Here is a 25,175-nt window from a genome sequence, read left to right as displayed (position 1 = left end):
CGGGTGGAGGCGGGTGGTATGCTCGCGCCGCGAGAATGTCTCCCTGGATGCGCTTCGCCTCGGCGGCGAGTTCTTCTAGGTCTCAAAATCTACGCCCTCTGAAATAGGCCGCGAAAGTGGGGTGCGCCTGCCGTGTGACGCGCTCAACTTTCTCTTCATCGGTAGCGAGAGGGTTGGCGAGACGATAAAGTTCGTCCATCGCTCGAACATATTCCAGCAGGGACTCGTCCGGATGCTGGGTACGAAGCTCCAGCTCTCTCCTCAAACGCCACTCGTAATTGGCCGGAAGAAATTCTTCGCGGAAGTTCGCGCGGAACTCTTCTACTGTGCGGCATCGGTGTCCGGTCAGTCGGAACCATCGAGCCGCCTGGTCGGTCAGTGAAACCGGGATCACGCGCGCAACAAGTTCGGCGTCTGAAAGCCCGGTTGCCTGCTGGTAATACAGTAGACGGTCGAGGTACTCACTCGCACTCGTGCGATCGTGGTACCCACTGTAGGTAGGCATGTCTACCTTAATCCGTGGTCGCTCGCTCTGCGACGAGGCCTGCATTGTGCCTTGCAGGGCGCCGGCTAAGCTCTGCATGATTTACAACGCATTTTGCAGCATTGCCTCGCTAGACGGCAAACTCTCGCCCAAAGGGCCAGATGCCTCCGCCGTCGGGGTTGAGCTATTTAGTGGTATGTGTGCCTCTGTGTCCGCGTCGCGATGCGGCGAGGCGCCCGACGGGGTACGCCTCGTATTGGGGTTAATCTCTGCCCACGTGGCATTCGCGCTAGCCTGACTGTTCCGCGTGAAACACTCAAAACCAAAGCTGCTGGTATGTTCAGCAGCTGCCGCCGCGTTAGCAATAGGCTGCTGACTTTGCGTCGCTACATTCGACAACATGAACAAATCTGAGAGGTCAGACAAGCCAGCCGCCATTGTTCGCTGAAACGTGGGTAGTCCTAGCGCGAACACACACCAGAAGACGCGCCGTGTTGCCGAATTCGATCCACTTTGGTAGCGCCAAATGTGGGGGTTCCACTCTGCGTGCGGCTAGGGCTGAAGGCGAGCTCCGGATCTAGCCCCACGCAGTCGCTCCGTGGTACTCCCAACCCGTAGCGCGGGAATCGCGGCTACGCCGGGTTCGGACGAATAAGGCAACCAGCAGTGTCAACGGTAACAATGTTTATTGCTATTTGCAATATCAAACACTCGCAGAGGGACGTCCTCTCAGTAAAAGTAGTAAAAGGCTTGCCTCGTTGTCTGGGTGGGTCAGACAAACGAGGTCACTCACGGGATGCGGCAGGTGCTGTCCAGGCGGTCCAAGGCGTCGGCGTCCCAAGAGAGGGAGTCTCCCTCGGTCGCGCGCTTTTATGCCTTTTTACCTTGTTGCGAGGGGAAGTCCTCCTCGCCCGCCGGATACGTTTCCCTTTCCCGTGAGCCGCGTAGGAGAAGGGGAGTACGCGCGCCATAAGAGCGACGAAGAAACGGAGGGCGCGTAGTGCCTCTCTCCCCTGTCTACGCCGGCACGACCCGTCGCCATGTGCGAACGGGTCGCCGCGGGTACGCGGGAGGGAATGGAGGCGCGTGCTCCCCACAGTGGTGAATAGGCTAAAAGAACAGTGCCTCTCAGACATGCCATGTGCGTCAAATCCAGATGTCGCCAGCGTGGTGATGGTCGGTGGCTTCATTGTGAGAGCGGCAAGCGAAAACATCCCCTGTGCCGAATGCGTTGCAATGCTACAAGGAACCAAAGCAAACACTCCCTTCCTTGGCCTTATCGCACATCAAGATCGCGGCGGGCTCATGTATCCAAGCCAAAAACTCGTGAAACTTCTTGTACGCCTCAGAAAATTTGTCGACAGCGTGTTCCCGCATAGAAAATCATTCTCAAAACCACTCAAGGTTTGCGTGGAAAGGAGTGTCGAACTCCTCGTGGGACTACCACTTCTGTGATGTGGCAAAACAGACACCGTTCACCGCAGAAGGCTTTTGCGTCTCATAACTACGAAGTTCATCAAGGCACTTTTCAGTAACTATGCACTTGGAACAACTGACAGACATGCCATGGTCAAGCTGCTGGAGCGCAAACCTATTTCACGAAGAGTTATTAAAATGTAGACTCAAATGTCTACGCGTTTTGCCGCTGCAGTGATAATTCTCGCGCAGGACATTTGAACGACACGCTCACGGCCATCAAATTTAAGTGTGAAGAAGTGGACGTGCTCAGTTGCCACAAAGAATATTAATGCCTCAAGCCTGGCCATCCTTATCGCCAAACTTCTTTAGGGCTGGGATCAAAAATCTATGGGCACTTTGCTGAGCTAAACTGTGATAGGCGAAAGCCTACCAATGAATGCCTCTGTTGTCTGAACTGTTCTGCGAACGGACGCCGCCGTGGCCGCGAGCATGGGATGCAATCCCAGCCATATGCCTGCAAGGTTTGTCGCCGATGTCCACACGCGCATGTCCGCGCTCTCCCACGTGCCCACTCGCACAGCGCTACTGGCATGACGCCTCGTCTCCTCGCTCCCCTCGCCGGTGATCACCGCCTTCCTGCATTCACCACAGACTGCGTCACCACACTCATGAGCGACTAAAGGCTTACGCCTAAGAAACTTTGCTCGATGCGCGCAACGCGTTCTCTCTGAAAGTGACCTGTGCTACATTGCTATGAGCACGCGTGACCCGATCGAAAGCATCGCTACCTCAACACACATGAGCGATTGCGTGCGACTTCCAAGAGACATGCTGCCGAACTCGAACGCTGCACATGGTTTGACGCGTTCTCTTGCGAGAGAGAGTGTCAGTGAATGCGAAATATAGCAATTCTTCCTGGAACTGCTGGCAGTGCGAACTGCGCATAAGTTAACTTCACGTGTTACACCAGGACAATTGTGTTCTGTGCGATCAGTGAGCTCGGTCGACCAAATAGCACTTCAAAACAAACTGTAATTAAGCGCTATTTCGTTCCAGCGCGGCCGACGAGCAAGCAGAAGCAACAAGCGATGGACTAGTAGAGACTCGACGATCTCCTGACGGCTGGTGCATTGGCGGAGGCACCGACATCACAAGCTAAAACGTAAGGCCCAAGTTTATTTTAGAGTGCGTGTGTCGATTGTATGCATGTTACCGTGCATGTCACTGAAAAGCGTAGGTTAAGGTAGCCAGTTATTTAGTGTTCTTTGAAAAAACGCATTTGCCGCATAGTGAAAAAAAAGTCTTGAACAGTAACGCAAAGCTGATAAGACGTATACAATGCATGATCTACCAGCACCGTGCTGCATAATATAAGAAGCGGGCAAACAGTTGCGATAATAAAAGTGACTAACGAACGAATATATATATATATATATATATATATATATATATATATTAAATACGCCCACGAGAACGCTCGCTAGCAGACGGCCCCGCATACCAGCGCTATCAATGCGCCGCCGGAAGCAGCCAACCGCCGCCGCCAGAAGTTGAGAAGGCAACGAGCGCCGCCTTAAGGAATTTATGCTGAACTAAGGGAACTGCCACCGCAATGGGAAAGCGAGCAAAGCGGCTGGCATCTAGTAAAGGAGGCATTGGTCAGATAGAGCGGCTCTGCAGCAGTTCCGGTTTCAGCTTAGTAAGCCATGTCAAGACAATCCAGCAGCTGATTTGTTTCTTCGCGCAAGACGCTGCGAGCAGGCCGCGTTTTTCGTTTGTGCGACTGGTGTCGCACAAACGCGGCATACGTAAACATCGCGTCTAGGGTCTAATGGCGCCGACAGTGCCCGCGCAGACTGCGCTGGGGAATGCCGGCAAGCGGGTGCCGGGAGGCCTAAGATTTGTCGCCTTCCGATGTGCTCCCTACTGACGCGGAAAATGTTCTGCCGAGACCTGCGCAGTGGTTGCATTGCGATTCCGGACATCGTCTCATTTGACAGTTTCATAGGTGCTGACACTGCTGTATTGACATGCGCAGAACTTGACGACAGCAAGATCATTCGTTAGGGTTCTGCTGCACCGCCGGACGATGACTTTGAGTCGGGAGATGACGCACCATGTGCTACGCTGCCGTCGCATGCGGAGCGTGTACAAGCAGTGACTGTGCTTTCAGCCGCCAATAGTGACCGTACGACCCTCTCCGAGATTCAGGCTTATCTGATTGCGCATAAACAGAACAGCATGCAACGGCGCATTCACGATTTCTTCCAAGCCTACTGCCGAGCCCGAATAAGTGCGTGGAAATAAAGGATTTTTTTTTTTTCTTAATCTACTTTTTCGGACACCTGTTTATTCGGACATTTTCGCAGTCCCCGTGAGGTCTGAATGAACGGTCGGCGACTGTATCACAGTATTTTACTCAAGCGTTTCACTACTGCGAAAAAACAGAACACGAAATTTTTTGAGCATTTATCTCGATTGACAATGAATTCTAACATTTACAACACACGTCCCAGAGAAACATGGTATGTCCCTAAAGAGCGCACTAACTACGGTGAACAAATGTTACGCCATGCACTGCCATCTTTGTCAAACTCATTAGAAACTCAATAAACACCTACCTCTCCTTTCAATGGGCTCATTGTGAATTCCTTTTCTTTTTCTTTTTTTGTTTTGCTCTGGTATACACTGACGCCATGAATCCTTAACGAATTTTCTCTGCTTGTCAATAACTTATTATATACAGATGTGAATTTCAAGGCTGTAATGTTTGTATTATATCATACTATTCACTTTCTGTAATATAATTTCTTGCAGCATCCTATTGTTGATTTTTTTAGCCGTATGCATTTCTGTTATACGATGTTCACTAATGTTCACTTTTCTTTCTCGTTTATCCATTCTTGTATGTTTGTGTTCTCTTTATAGTGCACAGTGCCAATTCTGTAGGGGGTAAAGACCCCGTCAAGCCAAATTCACTTGGCTTTTTGTCTGTACTCCTGTCATCTGTACATGTATAGAGGCAAAATACACTTGAATTGAATTGAAAGAGAAACCTGCTAGCGGTGTTTGCTCCGTCTTCCATGAACTACCGATACTCCCCACAGCCCCGCTGTTCTGAGGGTGCCGCTGCAAATGTGAACAGCAGCGCTTCCATCAACTATCGACAGCACCCCCCCCCCACTGAGTGTTGCATGCATGCAACACTCAGTGGGGGGGGGGGGGGGGTGCTGTAAAACTCTCAAAAATGTTGAAAAACCCTTCCAAAAGTGAACAAACACGCGGGATAGCGAAAAGATACGGGTAGGGCCATAGAGCAAACATAAAATTGTAACTACATTGTAGCTCCCATTGGTCTCGCTTTTTTGGCGGGGCCATGTTTTGGTTTCGATTGTAGGTCGACCCCCCAACTTCAGACTCAAATTTTAAAAAAGTGGTCGACTTACAATCGTGTAATTACGGTAACTCTCCATGCAAAAAAAAAGTGTACCCCGTCCTCTGTACCTGAGTCAATAAAGGCTTTGACTGGGTGCCCATTGACACGGCAGTTGATGTACAGCATCACAACTTGGCCGAAGCTCTCTGGGTGGTACTCCATCGCTGCCTCCATGTTGGAATCAATGTTCTGCTGCCTGCAAGAAGCAACACAAAACAAATTGACAAACATGAAGCACACCCAGAAAACACACAAAAAGCACTAAATTGCAGATCAATGTCTTAAAGCAAACTTGTTACTGTAACTAGAACTGCCTCCAAAAAGGCAAACCTAAACAATGAGCATGCCAATGTGATAAGTGCATATTATAATGTCTGCAACTATCCAAGTAATCAAGAGCCCTAGTGTGCATTCCAAAGCAGATGAGTGCAGCGCTTCTTAACGAAATACAGTCAACGTCCAATTTTTCGGGCTCCCTAGGGACTGCGGAAACTTTTGAAAAGTCAGGCAGTCCAAAGAAATGAATGCAGGCATTTTACTGTCTTCAAGGGCTCAAGATGCCACAGCCACGTCCAAAATGCAGTCGAACCTTGTTATAATGAAGTTGAATGGGAAGCCGAAATGATTTCATTTCATCCATTACTCCTTATACCGACTATTGCCCTCTACTGCAGTGTATGCCCAATGGTAGGCACAACTTTGAACACGCAAAGAAGACTATGCCTCTGCAGCCCACCGAACAGCTACGAGGCTGCGTATGTAATGAAAATTCCATAAAACAACAGCAAAAGACTCTCCAGCATGTGCAACATGCCACTCTTTAGCACCTGACGTGACAGGTGTTAAGATAGCGTCCTATAGTCTTTCGCTTCCTACTTGGCTCACTCATATTGTCGTGAAACTGGCAAAACAGCAACATAGTGGAAGGGAACCGCTATCCCGATGCGATGCAAATGAACTCCACCGTGGTACAGCAACACATCGCACACAACACAGTGTGCCGACTACGTATGCAGCCGGGGCAGTGTTCTCAGGCAACCTCCATGACTTTCAAAATACAGTGGGAACCCGCGATCACGAAATACCGCAACAACGAAATTCTCGCGACAACGAAACATTTTCATATCCCCGACGAACGCCCGTAGGATTCAATGCATTTCGTACCTCTCGGCAATGAAATGTTGTTGTACTGCAATCCCGCATCAACGAAATTTGCCGGAACATACCTCCACATATAGCGCAAGGCTGGCAGGCTCCAAAATGTGCTCAAATGCGATTGTCTTGCACTAAAATTGCATAAAAAACTTCGACATTACACTTGTGTTAATGCCGCCATTTTTGTTCACAAGAACAACCAAGCACCGGAAGCGATCAGTGCGCTGGAAACACGTCATGGCCGCCATCTTGTTTGTTGATCGCCCGTTTGAAGAGGCACCATGAGCGGCACGCACTTGCTACCGACATGTGACGATGGCGTTTGCATGCCTACTAGGCGAGATCGTCGATCGTTGTTCGAAACGCACGTTCAGTTTGCGTTCCCACAGCTGATGACTCAGCGAAGCCTAGGCCAATCGCGTGAGGCGAACCTGAACACAAACTTGACGCACATTTTGAACGGCAATCCCCGATCGTGGCAGTGCACTGCGTAATGTGTGCACCGTTTAGAAAAATGCAGCAAAAACAAAGAAATCTACGTCCCACCTACATGGAATTGTTTATGGCGCATGAGATGGCGGTTGCGGCATTTGGAGTGTCACGCATCGGGCCATGATTGAGCGATCGTCTGGGAATACACATCCCTTGCCTCAAGAACACTGGTTTTCGTGCCACCTGACAGACATTGTGTGCGGATTCGGTGCCGGATGTAGATTTGTGCGAAAGGGCTGTTATCTAGATTGTATGCCTTCACGTACATGAGATACGATCACTTTTGCGATTGGCATCAGACGTGTCGACGCCTACGGGCAACAGCGTACGATGGAGAAATGCTGCTGCATGGGCTGTTGCTCTGCGTCCAGTGCCGAGCTACGCAAAATCTCGCAAAGTGATCACATCGCCGAAAGCAATTGACCGAGAATACTGCACTACGGCAGTACTGCCAGTGCTCGTCGACGCATGCGGCACACTTTGTACGGTCGACAATGCGGTTCTACATCCTCAAGCAAAGCAATTTGGACAGTAAAGTTTTGTTCTGCGATGCACTACCCATCTGTGCTGTCTCTTTTCGCAACAACGAAATTCTAGCGAAAGCGAATTTTTTCATGTTCCCCGCTGATTTTGTTACTGCAAGGTTCAACTGTACTTTCACTTTCCCGAGGTTTCGCAAACCCATCTAAGTATACAGCCGACAGAGCTTAGCACAGTGCCAAAAATGCAGACGTGTTCAGCCCTTCAAAGCGAAACTATCTGATCCACCGCTTTCTCATGGCCCCGCATCTCCACTGTGTGAGCGCACCAGCTCGGCTTGGTCGGCTCGCGCCAGTTTCACACAATCTCAGAGGTCATGTGCCATGCTGTGTCGGCACAGCACGACGCAACACAGTGAAATAGAAATGGAGGCACTGGTCTTTAGCACACCGCCCGCAAGCATCATCATCTAAATGTGGCGAGGCAGACCCATGAGTCCAAGACTGCAATCTCAGAGGGTATGCCCCACACCTAGCTTCACCAGCTACGTGCTGCAGCAAGAGAGAGGTGCGACAAGATAGGAAAGAAGTGCTGGTTGTGGGCGGCCATTATGCACATGGCTATACGCAATGGCGAGGAAAACTAGTGTCACTCAGCGGAGTATTCAACGCTAGAATTGTGAACTGCCACGCCGAATGAATGCGGAACTTGACAAAAAGCTATAAGCTTGGTACGAAACGGTTGGTATTGTTGGTTTCAGAGGGGACTTTAGCTTCATTAGAATGAGGTTTTAAATACATGGATCTCAGGGAGGTTTCAAAGGGAATGGCATTTACTTCGTTATACAGTCAACGACCGATTTTTCGGAGCCTTTAGGGTACGTAAATACGTCCGAAAATTCAGGCAGTCCGAAAAAATAAATGCATGCGAAAAAAACCCCACCTTTTTTTCTTTTTTTCTCGAATCTAGAGGTAAAGGGCGAAGTACCAATCTTCCGAAACCCTGCCAAAGCATCAATGAAGGTGCTATAAAAAGAGGCGTTCAATAACTCTGTATGCAGCCAACTGCCGGTTTATTATGTACATGTGCATCGTCAGGCAGCCAGTGTTATTGCTGCTGTGGCTTGAAGAACTTGTTGATTGTTGTTTGGACAGCGTTCCGGTTGCATGCGATCATATTCGCCTCGATCTGAGCAAGGGTCATGTGGTCATGTCAGCACTGTACACCGATGAAAAAGTCAACAGTGCTCGCGTCAACTCGGCACTTGTAGGCGGTGCAGGCATTGGCTCCTCATTTTCAACATCGAAGTCTTCTGAATCCCTCACAACCTGACCGACTATTCCCTCGTCAGTCAGTTCTGCGCAGAAGTTGAGCTCGTCAGCGTCAACAAACTGTTCAAAAGTTATTTCCGTGGGTATGGTACTGCTTTCCGCGCTTCGATGCCATCGGCGAGGACGACGAAGACGGAATGGGAGCCATCGAAGGCAAGCGAAATCCTCAAGTTGCGAACAGTGGAGTTCGCTGACGAGCGTCGAAGCACCTCGGCCTAGCGTCGCAGAGCACACTTGACACAACAGCACAACCACACACCGCACTAGCCAAAATGTGGCCTGCGCAAACAAACGAAATAGAGCCGCTCTGGAAACTCCGCCGGAAGCGGAAGTGTGGCCATTTGCGGCGATGAACATAGCCAGCGTGGCCAGACCAAATCGGTGTGTGACGGCTAGATTCGGCTAGTTATGGTTCAAAGCAGTGATATGGTTCGGCTGCAAGTCAATTTCCTTCGCAAGGACGCTGCGCGAGGAGCCAAAGGATCTTCCGTCGCGTCAAAAAGTCCGGAAAATTGGACGGCAGTGGGTTCGAGCGTCCGAAACTTCAGATGTCCTTATACACTGATTCTATGGGGCTTGTGGCGGTGCCGCGAAGACGTCCGAAATATCAGGCATGTCTGAAAATTTGGGCGTCCGAAAATTCAGTCGTTGACTGTATTCGTTCAGTTGTTATATCCTGTCTTGTTGTAGTAAGGTTCAAGTGTAGCTCTGAAGACCTGCCAGTGCACTTATTAGGCGTCTCGATGCTCATACTGTGGTAGGTGATGGTGGGTGCATGCGTGAATAATTAAAGGGACGATATTGTACAAACGCACCGAGTTGTTAGAGTAGGTCCTTCTGATCACTAATTGATACATCTAATTGCTCCCCGTAAAGCGTGTAATTTATTATAAGGTTTTAAAAATGTACATCGCTGCCGATCACAGCACACTGCTCGGCGGAATTTTCAGCCACCCCTGCCCATATGACATAAATACCCCGATTGACGTCATGGGCGAGCTATCCGATTGGCTGCCCAGGTCACATCATCGACAATTTTTCCACCTTTATGGTGAACAAATGATGTTCGTAACAGCTGGAGTGTTAGTTAATTTGTTTCTATAAAAAGAAAGTAACGGAAAGAGAATTCACAAGAACAATTTATCGCTATACTTAAGCACTTCTGGCACACAGCAAGCGTCGTCTGCTTGTGTTACAATGTGCTCCATTTTGGCGAGAGCTCCGCGATCAGGTCGGTCTCAGTCTTTTTGTTGCATTGTGGACTGCAAATGTAGCGACTGGCAATATGTCAAGCTGCGACATTGTGTCCCTCTGCAAGGCAGCAGATGAGCGGACTGGCTGCAGCGCATCGGACTGCCGCTATCCAATCGGTGCCAGGATTTGCGTGTTTGCAGCTGTCATTTTACACCGGAAGATTAAAAATTAAATTAAATTATCGGGTTTTACGTGCCGAAACCACTTTGTGATTATGAGGCACGCCGTAGTGGAGGCCTCTGGAAATTTCAACCACCTGGGCATCTTTAACGTGCACGTAAATGTAAGTACCACCGATGTTTTCGCATTTCGCCTCTATCGAGATGCGGCCGCCGTAGCCGGGATTCGATCCCGCGACCTTGTGCTCAGTAGCCCAACACCATAGCCACTGAGAAACCAAGGCGGGAACACAGGAAGATTACTAATCCAATAGCGTTTCGCCAGTCCGCTATTAGGGTAAACACAAGCGCAAGGGAACAGGACCTGGCCGTTTGACCCTGTCATTTCACGGGATGAGCAGAAGAGCAAATGTGAATGGTCTGCACGGTGCAGCCACCTGCTGGCTCAGAGCTTCGTTACAGCAGCAGTAACGAAATGTATTCTTTTTTGCTGCTGGTGTAAATTTTTCGCAGGAGTGTAATAGTTAACACATTGTTTTTGTAAATGTTCAAAATGTTTTACATTTGGTTAGAGCAATGTTAGCACTTTGTTTGGCTGGTTAAGCTCTGCGCCAACTAATGGCTGGACCATGCAGACTGATCAGGCCGCTCAGATATGTCTACACTAAAGTTCCTTCATGACCTTGAGTTTGAAACACCCAGCTCACCTGTGGTTACCAGAATACCAGACACATTTGGCGCTGTGACAGAATGCTTGCAACGCATGCTGCTTCGATAGCTCTTGCTTGGGGTCGACTGCCAAGCAGCTGGCGGAGAGTTTAGAGAGTCGCGCTCGCTCCAAGAGAACCGGAAATGGGCGACACGATGTGCCATCATGATGCAGAGCCAGTGAAGGCGGAGCTTAGTCTCAACCACTCGGCAAAAAAGTTGAGGAGAAAATGCATGACTATAGAGGAAGGTAACTTGTAATTGTTCATAGCACTCTTAATATGAGACGTTTCACACAAATTGTGGTGTGAATGATTAACTTTAGCTGCACCCTACACGTCTGCAAAATTTGTCTGAACCGTTTCAGAGTCCCTTTAAGGAACATATACTATCTTCTGCATCAGTGGCCCCTTTCCACTTTTGACATGCTTCGCCGCAATACATTGCATAAGCATGACCGCGTAACAGCGCTGTATTGCGGAGAAGGTGACTTTTTGGGCACGGGCATCATTTGTGCCATGCTTTCCATGCTTTGAAGCCATCGGCGAGGACGATGATGGAAGAGTCGGCACCACGGCGTTAGAAGTATTTTAGGTGGACAAACGGCACCTCCGAAAAGGGGGAACTTCGGTCCGCGTCTAGTGCAGAAGGCCCGAGATGGCGCCACAGTACTCGTGGCCGATGCGAGGTGTTATGCGGGGTCGCTTCGGTGCCGTGAACACCGCTCGAAACAAATAAAAGAACTCAGCCTTCACTTTATGACGAGCGCAAAAAGGTAAAAAGGGTGAACAAATACGATATTTTGGGGATACAGCCATAGATATCTGTTCAATATGTCAATTCACCACCTCGAATGTTTGCGATAGGGGATGTCTTCGCATTTGGACACGTGAAATCGTGCATTTAGGAATATGACAATGAATAAGTCGCATTGAAATATGACAGAAGTTAGTTTTGTTTGTCGAAGTAATGTTTACCTAGTTAGACAAAAATAACGTATTGGCCGCAGTATTACAGCAGCAAAACGTACTGTCGATTGCTGTCTCGGACATTCGAAGCAATTAGCGGTCATTGATTACGCATAAAACATGCGTGATGAATACAACCTTTGTTATTGCTAGCTTGTTTCACTTAAAACGGTGAATTTTAGCGAAGTGAGTACAGTCGAACTTCGATATATCGAACAGCGCGGTGATCGCAAAATAGTTCAATATAGCCAGAATTCGATATATGAAATCCCGTAGAAAACGCGTCAGAAACTAGCACAAATCAATCAATGAACCAATCGTGGCGCAATAGATACTCACATGAAGCTTCAAACAAAGTATTTATTTCGTTCACTGAAAGTGCTGAAGCAGCGTAGCCTGCTTCATATTGGCAACCGCGTGCTTGACCACGGCGTCCTCAACATAGTCCAAACGGTCCACAAGAGACGGTCCAGTGCTTTCTATTGCGCCGCAGTAGCGGCGTACAACGGCCAAAGCAGCTACAGCCTCAGTTGCAGTCGGGAGCGGGGCAACATCAGCGCTTGCTGGATCAGCCTCGGCAGCGTCTTCGTTTGGCCACTCAGCAGTCACTTCTGCCGCGATCTCCACGTCTGTTAACTCCGCCACTGTTCCGGTGCTGTCGTTACCGCCAACGAAGTCCTCAATGCACATGCTGTGTGGCTCAGCACCGACAAAGCGCTCCAACTGGCTCCACGGCCGCCTCGATCACGCGCGCACGGCGGGGGCGCGGGCGTGCGTGATTGAGGCGGCCGGGCTGGCTCACGGCCGGGGAGCGCGCGCGCTCCCCTCGAGACCGGCCCAGACCGGCCGTGGCTGGCTCCAAGCCGCCGCGTGTGTACGCCGCTACGTCCAAATGGCGCCCTCGGCGCAACCGATGTGGGAGCTGTCGTACGCAGCAGTCTGGAACGCCCATGGCGCCGCCGCCATCTTCGAGAGTGTTGCGGGAAAGCTCGCCTCCTGTCAACAGAGCGCACTTGGTCTGGGGCGGCAGAGTTCGATATATCCATTTTACATCCGGCCCCGTTCGAAATAAAAAATTAAAAATGCATGCGATTTTCCACGTGATATAGAAAGTGTTCGATATACGCAATAATTCGATATATCGAGGTTTGACTGTAGTATGAAAACACACATGAAAAACACACGTGAAAAATATGAGTAGTATTGAAAACACACGTGAAAAACAAAAACTATGACTTCAACTTTGAGGCAGCAACATCATTGGACTAGTTTCGAAAGCTTGCGCAACTTTTGAGATTTGTTGCTCTCAATCTTTTTGAGTTGCTTGCAATATTGCCACATCCACACTCCTACATAGTAGTGAAGAACTTGTGCCATGAAGCTACTTTATGTTCCTGACATGGAAATGACAGGTTGTAATTATCTAACACAAAGTCAATAGTTAAGTCATACGCTTGCTTATCGCTAGCGTGCTTCTGAAATTTTCTTTCAGTTTCTTTCAAAAGATGAAATAGGGCAGCATTTGGGTGTGTCAGTCGTCCTCTTGTTTTCAAAACTACAAGAGCTGCTTCAGCTCTTGATAGATCACCTGTTGCAGTCAATCCAAGCTTGTACAGTGAACAATTTGTGTTTTTTAGGACTTTCCTACACAGAAACCCACATAGATAGTAAATTATGCAGTCGGTGATGCTGTCTGATGCAGGTACAAAGTCAAATACATCATCGCACTTAATGCCATCTTGCACGAATCCGTCAAGCCTACTCTTCAGCTCATCCAAAGTGATTGACTGAGCACATCTTCCTCAAAAGCTGACGTCAAATCAGACAAGCTGAGGAGACGTGGCTCTTCACTGGGCAGTAACTGGCAATTTCCGTACTTAGGTGCCTTTACGAGACTGTAAATGGATAGCATGCTGTACACCAAAAAACTTTTCCAGAGCGTCTTGGTTAAACTTTGCAGTTAACAAATATTTGAAATCACATTTCTTTAACAAGTAGTTTGAGAGCTGAATTGTCGACAGAATAGTCACTCGCAAGCCCTCAGCTGTAGTTTGTGAGAGAAAACTTTGAGGGAGAATTCGTCCTGCCTTGACCTCTTCCTCCCAATCATTAAGCCACTGTAGAGAGGATTCCAGCACTTCAAAATCCTTTCCGCCTAATCTAAGACCTTCCTTAGGGTGTCTGCAATTCATGGCATCAAAAAGGTTGTTAATTCGCACTGTGAAATCGACGGTGCCTTTGACATTTTCAAGGCCCGGTGTACCTTTGTTAGAATACAACTCTAAACCTTTCGCAACACTAATACTAATTTCACGGCTTGTTCACACGAATAGCACAGCTTGTCGTCGCACAAAAAGAATGAAAACAAGGGCGCAACGTGGCACCAACTGCTTCGACTTGACGGGGACCGCTCGTCCACAAATGCGCAATAGGAGCCGGCTCGCCCGATTTGTCGGCCCTGCGACCACTCCTGCCATCTGGTGGCGTGATGGAGCGGAGGTACCAAAGTTCAACGCAGCGAGTGCACGGCGACGGCGCTCCGTCCCACCTGTACTTCTAACACCGTGGTCGGCACCATTACTGACAGCAGCGAATCCTTTCAATGAAAAACACAGCATGGAACAGCAGAAAGTTTGGTTGAAGCGGCTAGGCCTAATGTTCAATTATTTCTTTCTTCTATGACGGGCACGATCGCAAATAGGCGAGGTTAGCACAGGTTAGCACAGTGGGTTGCAGAAACATAATTGCCTGAAGTGTGGTCTTTACATCAACCTTTTACACAAGTAGCATGCCCTCAGCAGCTCTGGGACGCATGCCCAAAACGCTGACAGTTGAAGCATCGGCGCGGACTGGGAATTGGCGGCTGTACGCGAAGGTTACAATATCCAGTCTTTATTGAATCAGGCAGTTCACTTGTTCCAAACATTATTATTACATGCCTTGTTGGAATTTTTTTGTCATCGCGCCTTAAGTTAATTTGTTGCACCTTTACCATGCTTTGGTCTCGCCATCCATCCAACAGCTCGCTTTCACTGAGTTCAAGGACGTTGTCATCAAAAATGGCACCCCGCACAGTTTTCATTGACTGGTGGGGGCCTACAGAGACAGGAATGTCACCAAACGCAACAAGTTTTGTTAGTTTGCTGTATTGAAGCTTGTCAAGCACTTCCAGAAGTTCACTGCTTCCCATCTTAGTTACTTTGTAACCAGAGCCGATTGCTTCTGTCAGACATTTTGCAACAACAAATGGGGATATTGTATGAACTGTCTTGGTTTCATGTTGGCTATGTATTACATGGTACTTGGGAAATATTTCTTTTGGTTTCATCAGAAAGTTGAATGTTTCATCGGTGCAGCCCGTATTCAGGGTGTGATCAGGGAGTGGGGGGAAACTAGAAGCCATATGCAGCATTACTGTATTCGGCAGGAATGCCCGCCGCCCACCTCGAAGCCCAACCTGGGGACATCACAGGATTAGAAAAATTATATTCTGCGTACGCCAGCGGGACGTTCCCACTATAACCTAATACAGTGAAATCTCGTTGATACGATTCGGCTAAATACGTTTTTCGGCATAATACGTTTTTTTTTTCGTTCCCGGCCGATGCCCTATAGAGGTAAATGCATTTTTGTACGGCTAATACGATCGTATTTCCACGTCGGTTTGGATAATACGATCCCGGAAACGTCTTCTGTATGATGATAACATCAGAGCCAGTCCTTTGAAGCGGGTGGGCAGAGCTACTGAAATTAACATCGAGCGAAACGACAGGCACGGCGGACTAAAGACGCGGCGACGCGCGCTTTGTATGCTCGAGGCTTGGCCTGGCTCGGCTCGGCTAGAGTCCGGCCGTGCTTCTGCGCAGCGCCTGCAGCAGTGTGGCGGCCTCTGGGAGCAATTTTCGCAAGCTCGCACACCAAACGAACCGCATCGTCGGCGCGGTTGAGGCGCTATTGGCGTTTTTCCGCGATGTGATGCGGAGCGCTGATTGGCCGGAGCAGCGCGTTCAAATCCCGCGGGGTAAAGCGCGCCTACCATTGGCTGCTGCGCCGGCGGCGGCGGCTGCTCAAATCCCGCGGGCTAAAGCGCGCCTGCCATTGGCTGCTGCGCGGGCGGCGGCGGCTCCTCCCTGTGATGGCGCGCTCGCGTCCCTTGCTCGCCTGCTTTCGAGCTGTTCATCGCCTAGCGCTATCTTTTAGATTATTTGCTCAGCTTTCTTTTTTTTTCGCTAGTTCTTCGCTGCACGCGATGCCGGCAAAGCCCAAGACAGTGCAGAGGTTCGGTGCACGGGAGCGCGATATGCGTCTTGTACGAGCATCGAACTTCCTATCTTCCGCAGCGAGTGCCGACTGCGTAGACGCTTTTCAGCGGCGAAACTGTGCTTTCGGCTGTCGCCAGTCGAAAATCCGACACACTGAGTGTGCCTGGAGCCGCAAGAGCTAATTAGAAGCTCCGCAGGAGCTTTCTAATAAAAAAAAACACGTGTTCAACTTTAAGGCCTGTTTTCTCGGAATGTATTTTTTCGCTAGTAGTGGTGCTAGGGAAGGCGATATCTCAAGAACCGCTTTTCAGATTTGTATGCCGTTTTTTTTATTCTGTTCCTGAGTGACTTTGCCAGGGGGTAACAGGCTTCTTTTTTTGAAAGTTGGTGCAGTTAATTTATAATAAGCAATTAATTTTTGATGAATGTGGTCATTACTGGCTACATCAAATTCAAAGTTGTCTTAAAATTTTTTGGAGGGGAAATTAAAGAAAAGGGCTCTTTAGCCCCCTGGGATATCTATCAAGGAATCATCACAGTGAATTTCAGCTTCCTACGATGTCCTGGCATTTCTCCAGGCTTTTCCTCAGGCATATACATGAATCACCTAGTTAAACCTCAATAACTCTGGAACTAATAAACATATCTTCATGAAACTTTGCAGTTCCTCATAGTTCGGTGGTGTGAACATATCCTGAAAGTTTCATCTGGATATCTTAAAAAATAAGAAAGTTCGGTCTCCAGGGTAGCCTCCCCCCTTAATAAAAGCAAGTTCTGTGCCAAGTATGTATTATTCGCGATCTTTTGGAGTCCGTTTTGGATAATACGATTTTTGGATAATACGTTTTTATTTTCGGTGCCCGTGAGAATCGTATCAACGAGATTCCACTGTATATATACACCCAAAACTGGATATATTACACAAGGTTAATTCTTGCCACCCAGAAAATAGGAAGGTAAAATAAATGAAAAGAAGACTGGAAAGATGGAAGAGTCTGAGATAAAGACGAAGATTGGAGAGGAGGACAGGAAAAGGCGACTGCCGATTTCCTCCAGGTGAGTCAGTCTGGAGGTGCCGTTTATGTGAAGCAGAGGCTGAAGAGGTGTGTTGCGAGGGCCTTAAGGTCCATACAGCCAGCATCAGCTCAACCCCCAGGATCCCCCTTTGCCCAGACACGCGACGCTACATGCAGGAGGGTCCAACCCTTGTGTGCTCGGGTATGTGGTGTCGCAACACACCAAACGCCTGCTGATGCAGACGCCCCTGCGGCTACAGCCTCAGTTGAAGTCGGGAGTGGAGCAGCATCAGTGCTTGCGGGATCAACCTCGGCAGCGTCTTCGTTTGGCCACTAGTTCTGCTGCGATCTCCATGTCCGTCAATCGAAGCATATGAAACACTGTCAATAACAAAGTCTTAAGTGGCATCTGCCAGGGCGTCTATAAGTGATCCGAGTGAGCCCGCACCGTTGCACGTCTTTGTGGATGCAAACTGCGCAAACCGCCAGTCCTTGTGAGGCGCAGCAGGCACAGAGCATGGCACCACAGACGAGTCAGTGCGGCAAATACAATGTGTCGTAGACATTGTCGAACTAGCCAAGCCATCGCGTACATAATCTGCTACGTTCAAATGGCGCCCTCGACGCAATCAATGTGCGCAACTACAGTGTGCAACAGTCGGGAACGCCCATCGCGCCACCGCTATCTTCGAGGGTGTTGCAGGAAAGCTCACCGCTTACCAACAGAGCACATGTGGTCTGGGGTGGCGGAGTTCGATATATAAATTTTACGTCCGACCCCGTTTTAAATAAAGAACTAAAAATGCATGCAATTTTCCAGGTAACATTGAATGTGTACGATATACGTAATAATTCGATATATCCATGTTCGATATATCGAGGTTTGACTGTAACGATCTTTATCCAGTTTTTCTGTCATGTTAACAACGCCTCAGTAGTACGCACTATTATGAAATCTGGGGATTCTTAGATTTCCGTGTATCCTTCACGGCAGCTGAAACAGTAGGCTAGCAGACAATAAGGCACAGAAAGCAGATGGTACGGTGCATAGGTTCAGGAAATGTGAGATGGCACGTAATAAAAGAATATGGGATCAGTCAGTCAGTCAAGAACTTTATTGAAGTCCTGAGGAGTTTCAATCCGTTGGAGATCCCACGCGGGAAACTCCTCCGGCAGAAACCGTAGGCGACGCCCAAGTCGGGACGGGAACGTGGTGACGCTCCGCCAGTTCTTGGGCCCTCTGGACGGCCTTGAGTTGGAATTTGAGGTCCGGGCTTTTGAGGGCTTCTTCCCATTCAAGCTCACAGGAGAGAGGGCCCTTTGGTAACGCGGTACACTGCTATAGCATGTGCGAGAGTGAGCAATAAAGTTCTGGGCAGTCTGGGCAATTTGCCGGGATTTCTGAATTACAGTGACTTAGTAGGCCTCGTGACAGATACGAGTCCGTTTGTAGCATTCGAAACGCGGCCGCCTGCGCGCGTTCGAGTTTGGCCTGTGGGAGCGGGAATTTGGTTCTGCCTTTCCGATAGTGGGAGGTGATTTCTTGGTAAGTGAGCAGCGGGTCATTAAACTGAATGTCCAGCCCCTCAGAGGCCGTGAGACCGTCGCGGCGGGCAAGTTCTAGCGCACGGTCGTGGGCCGTTTCATTGAGGTTAGCTTTTTGCGGGTGAATGTCTTTCCCCATGTGAGCGGGGAACCAGGAGAGGCACCGTTTGCTCTCTTTTGATCTCGCTAGTAGTATATGCGCTGCTTTTAGATACGTTGCTGCATTCGTAGGCCTGAATTGCGGCACGCGAGTCCGTGAAGACATAAGTAAATGTGGGGTCTGCCATGGCGATAGCTACGGCTATTTGTTCTGCTTTAGCGCTGGTGCTTGTTTTAACCGATGCAGATGATCGTAGCGTTCTGTTGCCGTCCACGACCACTATTGCGAAAGTGGATGTGCTGCCGTACTGGGCCGCGTCCACAAATGCGGTGGCTTCACGATCCGTGTTGATGCGGTCGAGAAACGCGTGGGCGCGGGCCCGGCGCCTACCCACGTTGTGTTGTGGGTGGATGTTTCTGGGAAACGGTGAGGCTTTGTATTTGTCTCTAATTTCGCTCGGTAGGGTAACCGTGTGCTCGAGATAGGGAAAAGGGGAGACATTGGCTTCATTTAGGATTAGCCTACCGGCTTTGGACGAGAATAGGTGGAGTATTTGTGCCATAGTCTGAGCCTCGATCACTTCGTCGATGTTGTTGTGCATGCCTAGCTGGTCAACCTTTGCTGTACTTGCTCTTTGTGGAATTCCCAAGACCTGTTTGATGCTCTTGCTCATGAGTGTGTTCTATTTTCGTCCAGTTGTGGGCAGAGGCGACGTAATTAATGTGACTCATAAGGAACGTGTGGTATACGTGCAGAAGGTTATCTTCGCAGAGACCCTTCCTGCGCCCCGAGACTCTGTGGATGAGTCTGATCATGTTTTCGGTTTTGGCGGTTAAGTGTTTGATCGTGTGTCCGTGGCATCCGGTGGATTCGATTAGGAGCCCAAGAATGCGTATGTGGTTGACTCGTGGAATCTGTTGTCCGTCTTTTGTGTGTAGTGCGAGCGGAAGTTCGTGTAGAAGTGTTAGGTAGAGGACTCCTTGGCAAGACTTGCGAAATAGTAATGGTTTCGATTTCTTTAGGGATAGTTTCATTCTTGTGTTTAACAGGTACTCTTACGTGGCATCTAGGGCAGACTGTAATGCCTGCTCCATGTTGTTAGATACGGGACCTTTTTCTGAGGCTACTTAGAGTTCCCCAGACCACATCGAATCGCGCCACTGCTAAGTAAGGAGCGCAGAAACAAGGAAAGAACATTCCAGAGGAGCGCACGTGCAAACAAGTTGAAGGCCCCCACTTCGTACACAGCCGGTGGAGCTATTCACTGCTTGACTCTTCCGGAAAGCGAAGGGATAGCCCGGCACTGTTCCAGGTAACGTGAGTCCCGAAGCAAGACGGCTGTGATGTACCGGGAAGGCCTGGCAGCGTGGCACCGGCCGCCTTTGAAGAGGGCCCTCGGACAATCGGGGCCCAAGCGTCGTCCCCATTCTCCCTTTGTGAAGGCGCGTAAGTCAGCGTCGTAAGTCAGCAAGGCAAGACCGCAGGGAGCCGCCGGGTGTGACACCACTACACGGGCGCCTACCATTGGCCGAAAATGGCGTCATCTGAGCGGACTCTCCCATTGGCCGAACATGACACGTCTTCCAGACCTCGAAGGGTTTAAAAGACGCAGACCGGGAGCAGCAGAGGAGGATTCCAGGATTCGACAAGCATTCCCAGATTCACCTCTCTCGAACTTCTTGCCGTAGGCCGCAGCGTCCGAGTTGCTGCCGGCCCGTAATGACTGTACGACTGTTCATTGACGTCTCACTGTAAATAATCTAAAATAAACCCTCCCAAGTTTTTTTTTTTATCCCGATGTCCGTCCACTACACCTACAACTGGTGGCAGCGGTGGGATCGCCTCCGAATGCAACAGCTGGTGGCAGCGCTACGGATCAACCTTCGTCGAGAGAGATCCTAAGGAACCGGGAAGAGCGAAGAAGAGAGAGCCTTCGTCGAAAGAGGTCCGAAGAAACTGGGAGTGGCGAAGAAGAGCGAGCCTTCGACCCAGGGAGTCCGGAGGAACCGGGAACAGCGGACAAATGAACCAGATGGCAGGGTGCTGCAACCGTAAGTGAGCACGTGCTTTTTTTCCTTTTGATTCGCCAGACTCAAATGTTGTGTGTTCATTTTGATAGTTCTGGGAATCGGGAGTTTGTTGCATTGTGTGTTTGCACAAATTAAGGAAAACAGTTCTAACCACCTGTCGGGGCAGCTGCCATAGATCTTAGAAGGCTGACGAGGTTAGACTTGTTGTTGGTGTGCGACGATTTGGGAGTTGAGGCGGACGAACGGATGAAAACGCCAGCTATCATAAAGGCGATTAACGATAGTGGCAATGATGGCAAAAGCATTGAGCTTGCTTGGGAGGTGATACAGGAACCATGGGAGCGTGAGCGTCATGAACGTGAGCGAGAGCGTCGTGAACGTAAGAGTGAGCGTAAGCGTGAAGAACGCGAGAATGAACGGAAGCGTGAGCTTCAAGAACTTACTCTTAGCTGTGAGCGTCACGAACGTGAGAATCAACGCGAACGTGAGTATCAGGAACGTAAGCGTGAGCATGAGCAAAAGTATGAGAGAGAGAAGGCAGCACTGATCAAAGAGATACAGTATTGTGATCAGTTAATGGCACAGAGACAACGGCTGTCTGAGAATTCTGTAGGTAGTACAGAGCGAAAGAATGAGGCAGCATCGAGCGGATTTTCGCCAAAAGCTGACGAGAAGAGTAGTGCCTGTGAGATTGGCTGCAGATTCATAAGTGAAGGGAAAAGGCTAGCTGCTAACGATGCCTTAGTGGCAACAGAGGCCGTTAAAGGCCGCAAGGAGAGCGACGAAGTGCTGTGCCAACAGATGACTGTAGAGATAGCTAGGCCAGCTGCGAACAAATTGGCACAGTTACCGAGCGTGTGCGTCGCTGGTAATGTTAGCGAGGTTGCTAGAGAAGAAAAGGGTACTGCTGACCCGACAGACGCGAGCACCCATGTAGAGCCAGATCTGCGTGCAGAAGTGAAGTGCGAACTGGACGATGCAGTTGAGAGTAGTTCTCGGGATGGCGAGCTCCGTAGTTCACGAGAGAACAACTGCATTGTTCAGGGATCGGTGAGGCTCTCCGCCAGTCTAGATAGCCTAGATAGGGATGATTCCGTTGTTAATCATTCGGACTGTGCGCGTGAGACAGCGATCGATGCCAACGGGCAGTGTGCCGATGCACAGCGTGAGCTGGGCAATGCAGTAGAGGGCAGTTCGCAAGAGTGCGAGTTGCATAACTCGAGTAAAGCCTGCTGCATTGTTCCAGAGTCGGTTGGGCTGTCCGCAAGTCGAGGCAAAGTCAGAGTAGATTTAAATGTAAATCACTCAGACTGTGTGGGTAAGAGACCGATCCGGGCCGACGAAATGTGTACCGGCCAGCCCGAGGCACGAGAAGGCGACATGAAAGCGAGCGCAAAGAGAAAGCGCCGTAAAAAGAAGCGCGGTAAAGACCGAAAGACGGTAACTAATGTAGCACCGCCAAAGATGGCGAGAAACCCAAAAGGGCAGGGCGCAAGGAAAAAGGTGTGGTCGTCACGGACGATGTTGACGCATCCAAAACGTTCGAGCCACTGGTCAAAGGGGGACCGCAAAGCATGTTCTGCACGGACAAAGGGCACGGGGCAGTTAAACTCCTCGTCGTTCCGTAGTTCTTTTCAAAGCTCAGCGTGCAGTACGAAGAAGCGCAAGGTGGCAGGACGAGACCAGGTGGGGAGTAGCGACATTCAATCGAGTTTGTGAGGGAAGCGGGGCGCCAGGACGCAAATTGGCAGGAGACCGTAACGTCTTGGGGGAGCTGATAGCGAGTCAGCCCTTTTGTTGTTCCTCGGCAGCCAGAGTAGCTTTCAAACCGCGACTACCTCGGGTACGGCTCAAAGTATGAGTCAGACATAAACGTTTGGAACGGGAGGCAAACAGAGCTCCCGTAGAAGTAAAACATTCTGTTTTGTTTTATTTTTGAGCACTTGGTAATTTTCGCGATGTAAGTTCCTTTCAATATGTAAGGTATGAGCTCTGTTTATGTTTTGTTTGAGAAGCTCAAGATTTGAAAGAGGCGTTTTTTTTGTAAACATGTAGTATCAGGAGGTGTTCATTAATAAGTACATAGGCTTTCCTTTTTGTGTGTGTGTAAGTAACCTGAGTGTCAAGGTTATTGTTGAGAGGCCTATCGTAAAGCGCATGCGTTTTAGTTAACCTTATTTTTTTTATAAGCGTATTTTTATTTTCTAAGGTTAACCACATAGGTTTTCAGTAAGTGCATCATTTGCATTGAGAAGCGTCCTTAGTTCCTTTAGCGCGTGTCCTGTGTGGACGGAGGGAAGCAGATTTATGACTGGGTTGCTCGTGTGTGTTGAGGGCAGCCGTATTCTGACTTCTCTGATAAGTATGCGTGGAACGAGTTATTAAAAGACGCATTATTTTAAGGGTTCTGCGGAATGTCTAAGTCCCGCAAGTTTAATTGTTTGTTTAAGTCACGTGTCCTGTAGGACTTTCAGGGAAGAAACGTGAGTAAGCGTAAATGAAAAGTTTGCCTACAACACAAGTGCGCGTTCTGTTTAGTGACCGCAAGGCTAGTGCGCTTGTGATTACGTACTGGTGAGGTTGACCAGATTTTTCAGTGGCACCAATACGTGCGATAAGTACGCCACTGCGATAGATTGGAAACATGCTGTTCGTGTAGTTAGGCCACATAAGTTATGTTCGGCTGTTTTCATTTGTTGTTTGCAACGACCCTTTGTTTTGCTACAACAATAGTACTCTGGTCTTGTCGGCATTCGTGGAGAAATGGGTAGCGGTTTGGAAGGGTGGTTGGAACTGCTTTGTCAAAATTGGGGGAAAAAAAAAGATCAGGGTTGATTTTGACTCAGTAATAGCCTGACAAGTCAGGGGTGAAGAGCCTGCGCTTACACGTGGTGCAGCGCTGTGTTGTTTTGTTTGTTTAACGTATGTTCTCCGGGGCCCAGGATCCCGAAGTTCGTCAAACGAGGCTCGACACCAGTACCCTGCAGGTTCTTTGAGCGTTCCTCATGGCAAGCGAATTGAGTTCACCGGCCATTCAGAACTTCCGGGGCGAGGACGAGCTGTTAGATACGGGACCTTTTTCTGAGGCAACTTCGAGTTCCCCAGACCACATCGAATTGCGCCACTGCTAAGTAAGGAGCGCAGAAACATGGAAAGCACATTCCAGAGGAGCGCACGTGCAAACAAGTTGAAGGCCCCAACTTCGTACACAGCCGGTGGAGCTATTCACTGCTTGACTCTTCCGGAAAGCAAAGGGATAGCCCGGCACTATTCCAGGTAACGTGAGTCCCGAAGCAAGACGGCTGTGATGTACTGGGAAGGCCTGGCAGCGTCGCACCGGCCGCCTTTGAAGAGGGCCCTCGGACAATTGGGGCCCAAGCTTCGTCCCCGTTCTCCCTTTGTGACGGCGCGTAAGTCAGCATCGTAAGTCAGCAAGGCAAGACCGCAGGGAGCCGCCGGGTGTGACACCACCACACGGGCGCCTACCATTGGCCGAAAATGGCGTCATCTGAGCGGACTCTCCCATTGGCCGAACATGACACGTCTTCCAGACCTCGAAGGGTTTAAAAGACGCAGACCGGGAGCAGCAGAGGAGGATTCCAGGATTCGTAGAGCATTGCCGGATTCACCTCTCTCGAACTTCTTGCCACGGGCCGCAGCGTCCGAGTTGCTGCCGGCCCGTAATGACTGTGTGACTGTTCATTGACGTCTCACTGTAAATAATGTAAAATAAACCCTCCCAAGTTTTTTTTCATCCTGAAGTCTGTCCACAACTCCTACAATGTCTCCCTGGGAGCCTCCCGGGCTCCACATGGTAATGTCATCTGCGTATAGAGCGCAGTTTACGTTTGGGATGTGTCGTAGTTTGTCTACGAGTCCCTTCATCACTATATTAAATAGTAATGAAGAGATGACTGAGCCTTGTGGTGTTCCGACGGAGCCCAGCGTGTAGGGGTCGGACTTACGTCGGGCTTCTCTGTCTTTTAGGAAGGAGCGTACGTACTCCTGAAGTCTCTGGCCGAGACCGATGCCTGCCACAGTCTCCAGTACGAAGCGGTGCGAGACGGTATCGAATGCTTTCGTGAGATCGAGGGCGAGGATGCCTCGAACGTCTCTTGTTTTAACGTCGAAGATCTGTCTCTTTAGGAGTAACATGACGTCTTGGGTGGACAAGTGGGGTCGAAACCCTACCATGTTGTGTGGAAGGAGTTCGTGTTCCTCAATGTAGCGTGACACTCGGTTTTGAATTACGTGCTCGGCTACTTTACCCACGCATGACGTAAGAGAGATGGGTCGTAAATTGTCGAGGTTAAGTGGTTTGCCAGGTTTTAGAATGAGGACCACCGTGGCAGTGCGCCATTGCGTTGGTACCTCTC

At 49.5% G+C, this 25,175-nt stretch overlaps 1 protein-coding gene across 2 annotated transcripts in view; it reads right to left on the bottom strand.

Annotated features, from left to right (window-relative positions):
* Positions 1-25,175, bottom strand: part of rngo (DNA damage inducible 1 homolog rngo) — a 178,073-nt gene that overhangs the window by 133,686 nt on the left and 19,212 nt on the right. For both annotated transcript variants that reach the window (XM_065455441.1, XM_065455442.1), the window contains one exon: positions 5,408-5,535. In XM_065455441.1, coding sequence (XP_065311513.1) covers positions 5,408-5,535 — 128 coding nt within the window. The remainder of the gene's footprint in view (positions 1-5,407; positions 5,536-25,175) is intronic.

This window comes from Dermacentor albipictus, chromosome 2 (genome assembly GCF_038994185.2).
Source record: "Dermacentor albipictus isolate Rhodes 1998 colony chromosome 2, USDA_Dalb.pri_finalv2, whole genome shotgun sequence".
Lineage (NCBI taxonomy): Eukaryota > Metazoa > Arthropoda > Arachnida > Ixodida > Ixodidae > Dermacentor > Dermacentor albipictus.
The sequence above is the reverse complement of the archived record's forward strand: the minus strand, read 5'-3'. Positions and strand labels throughout refer to the sequence as shown.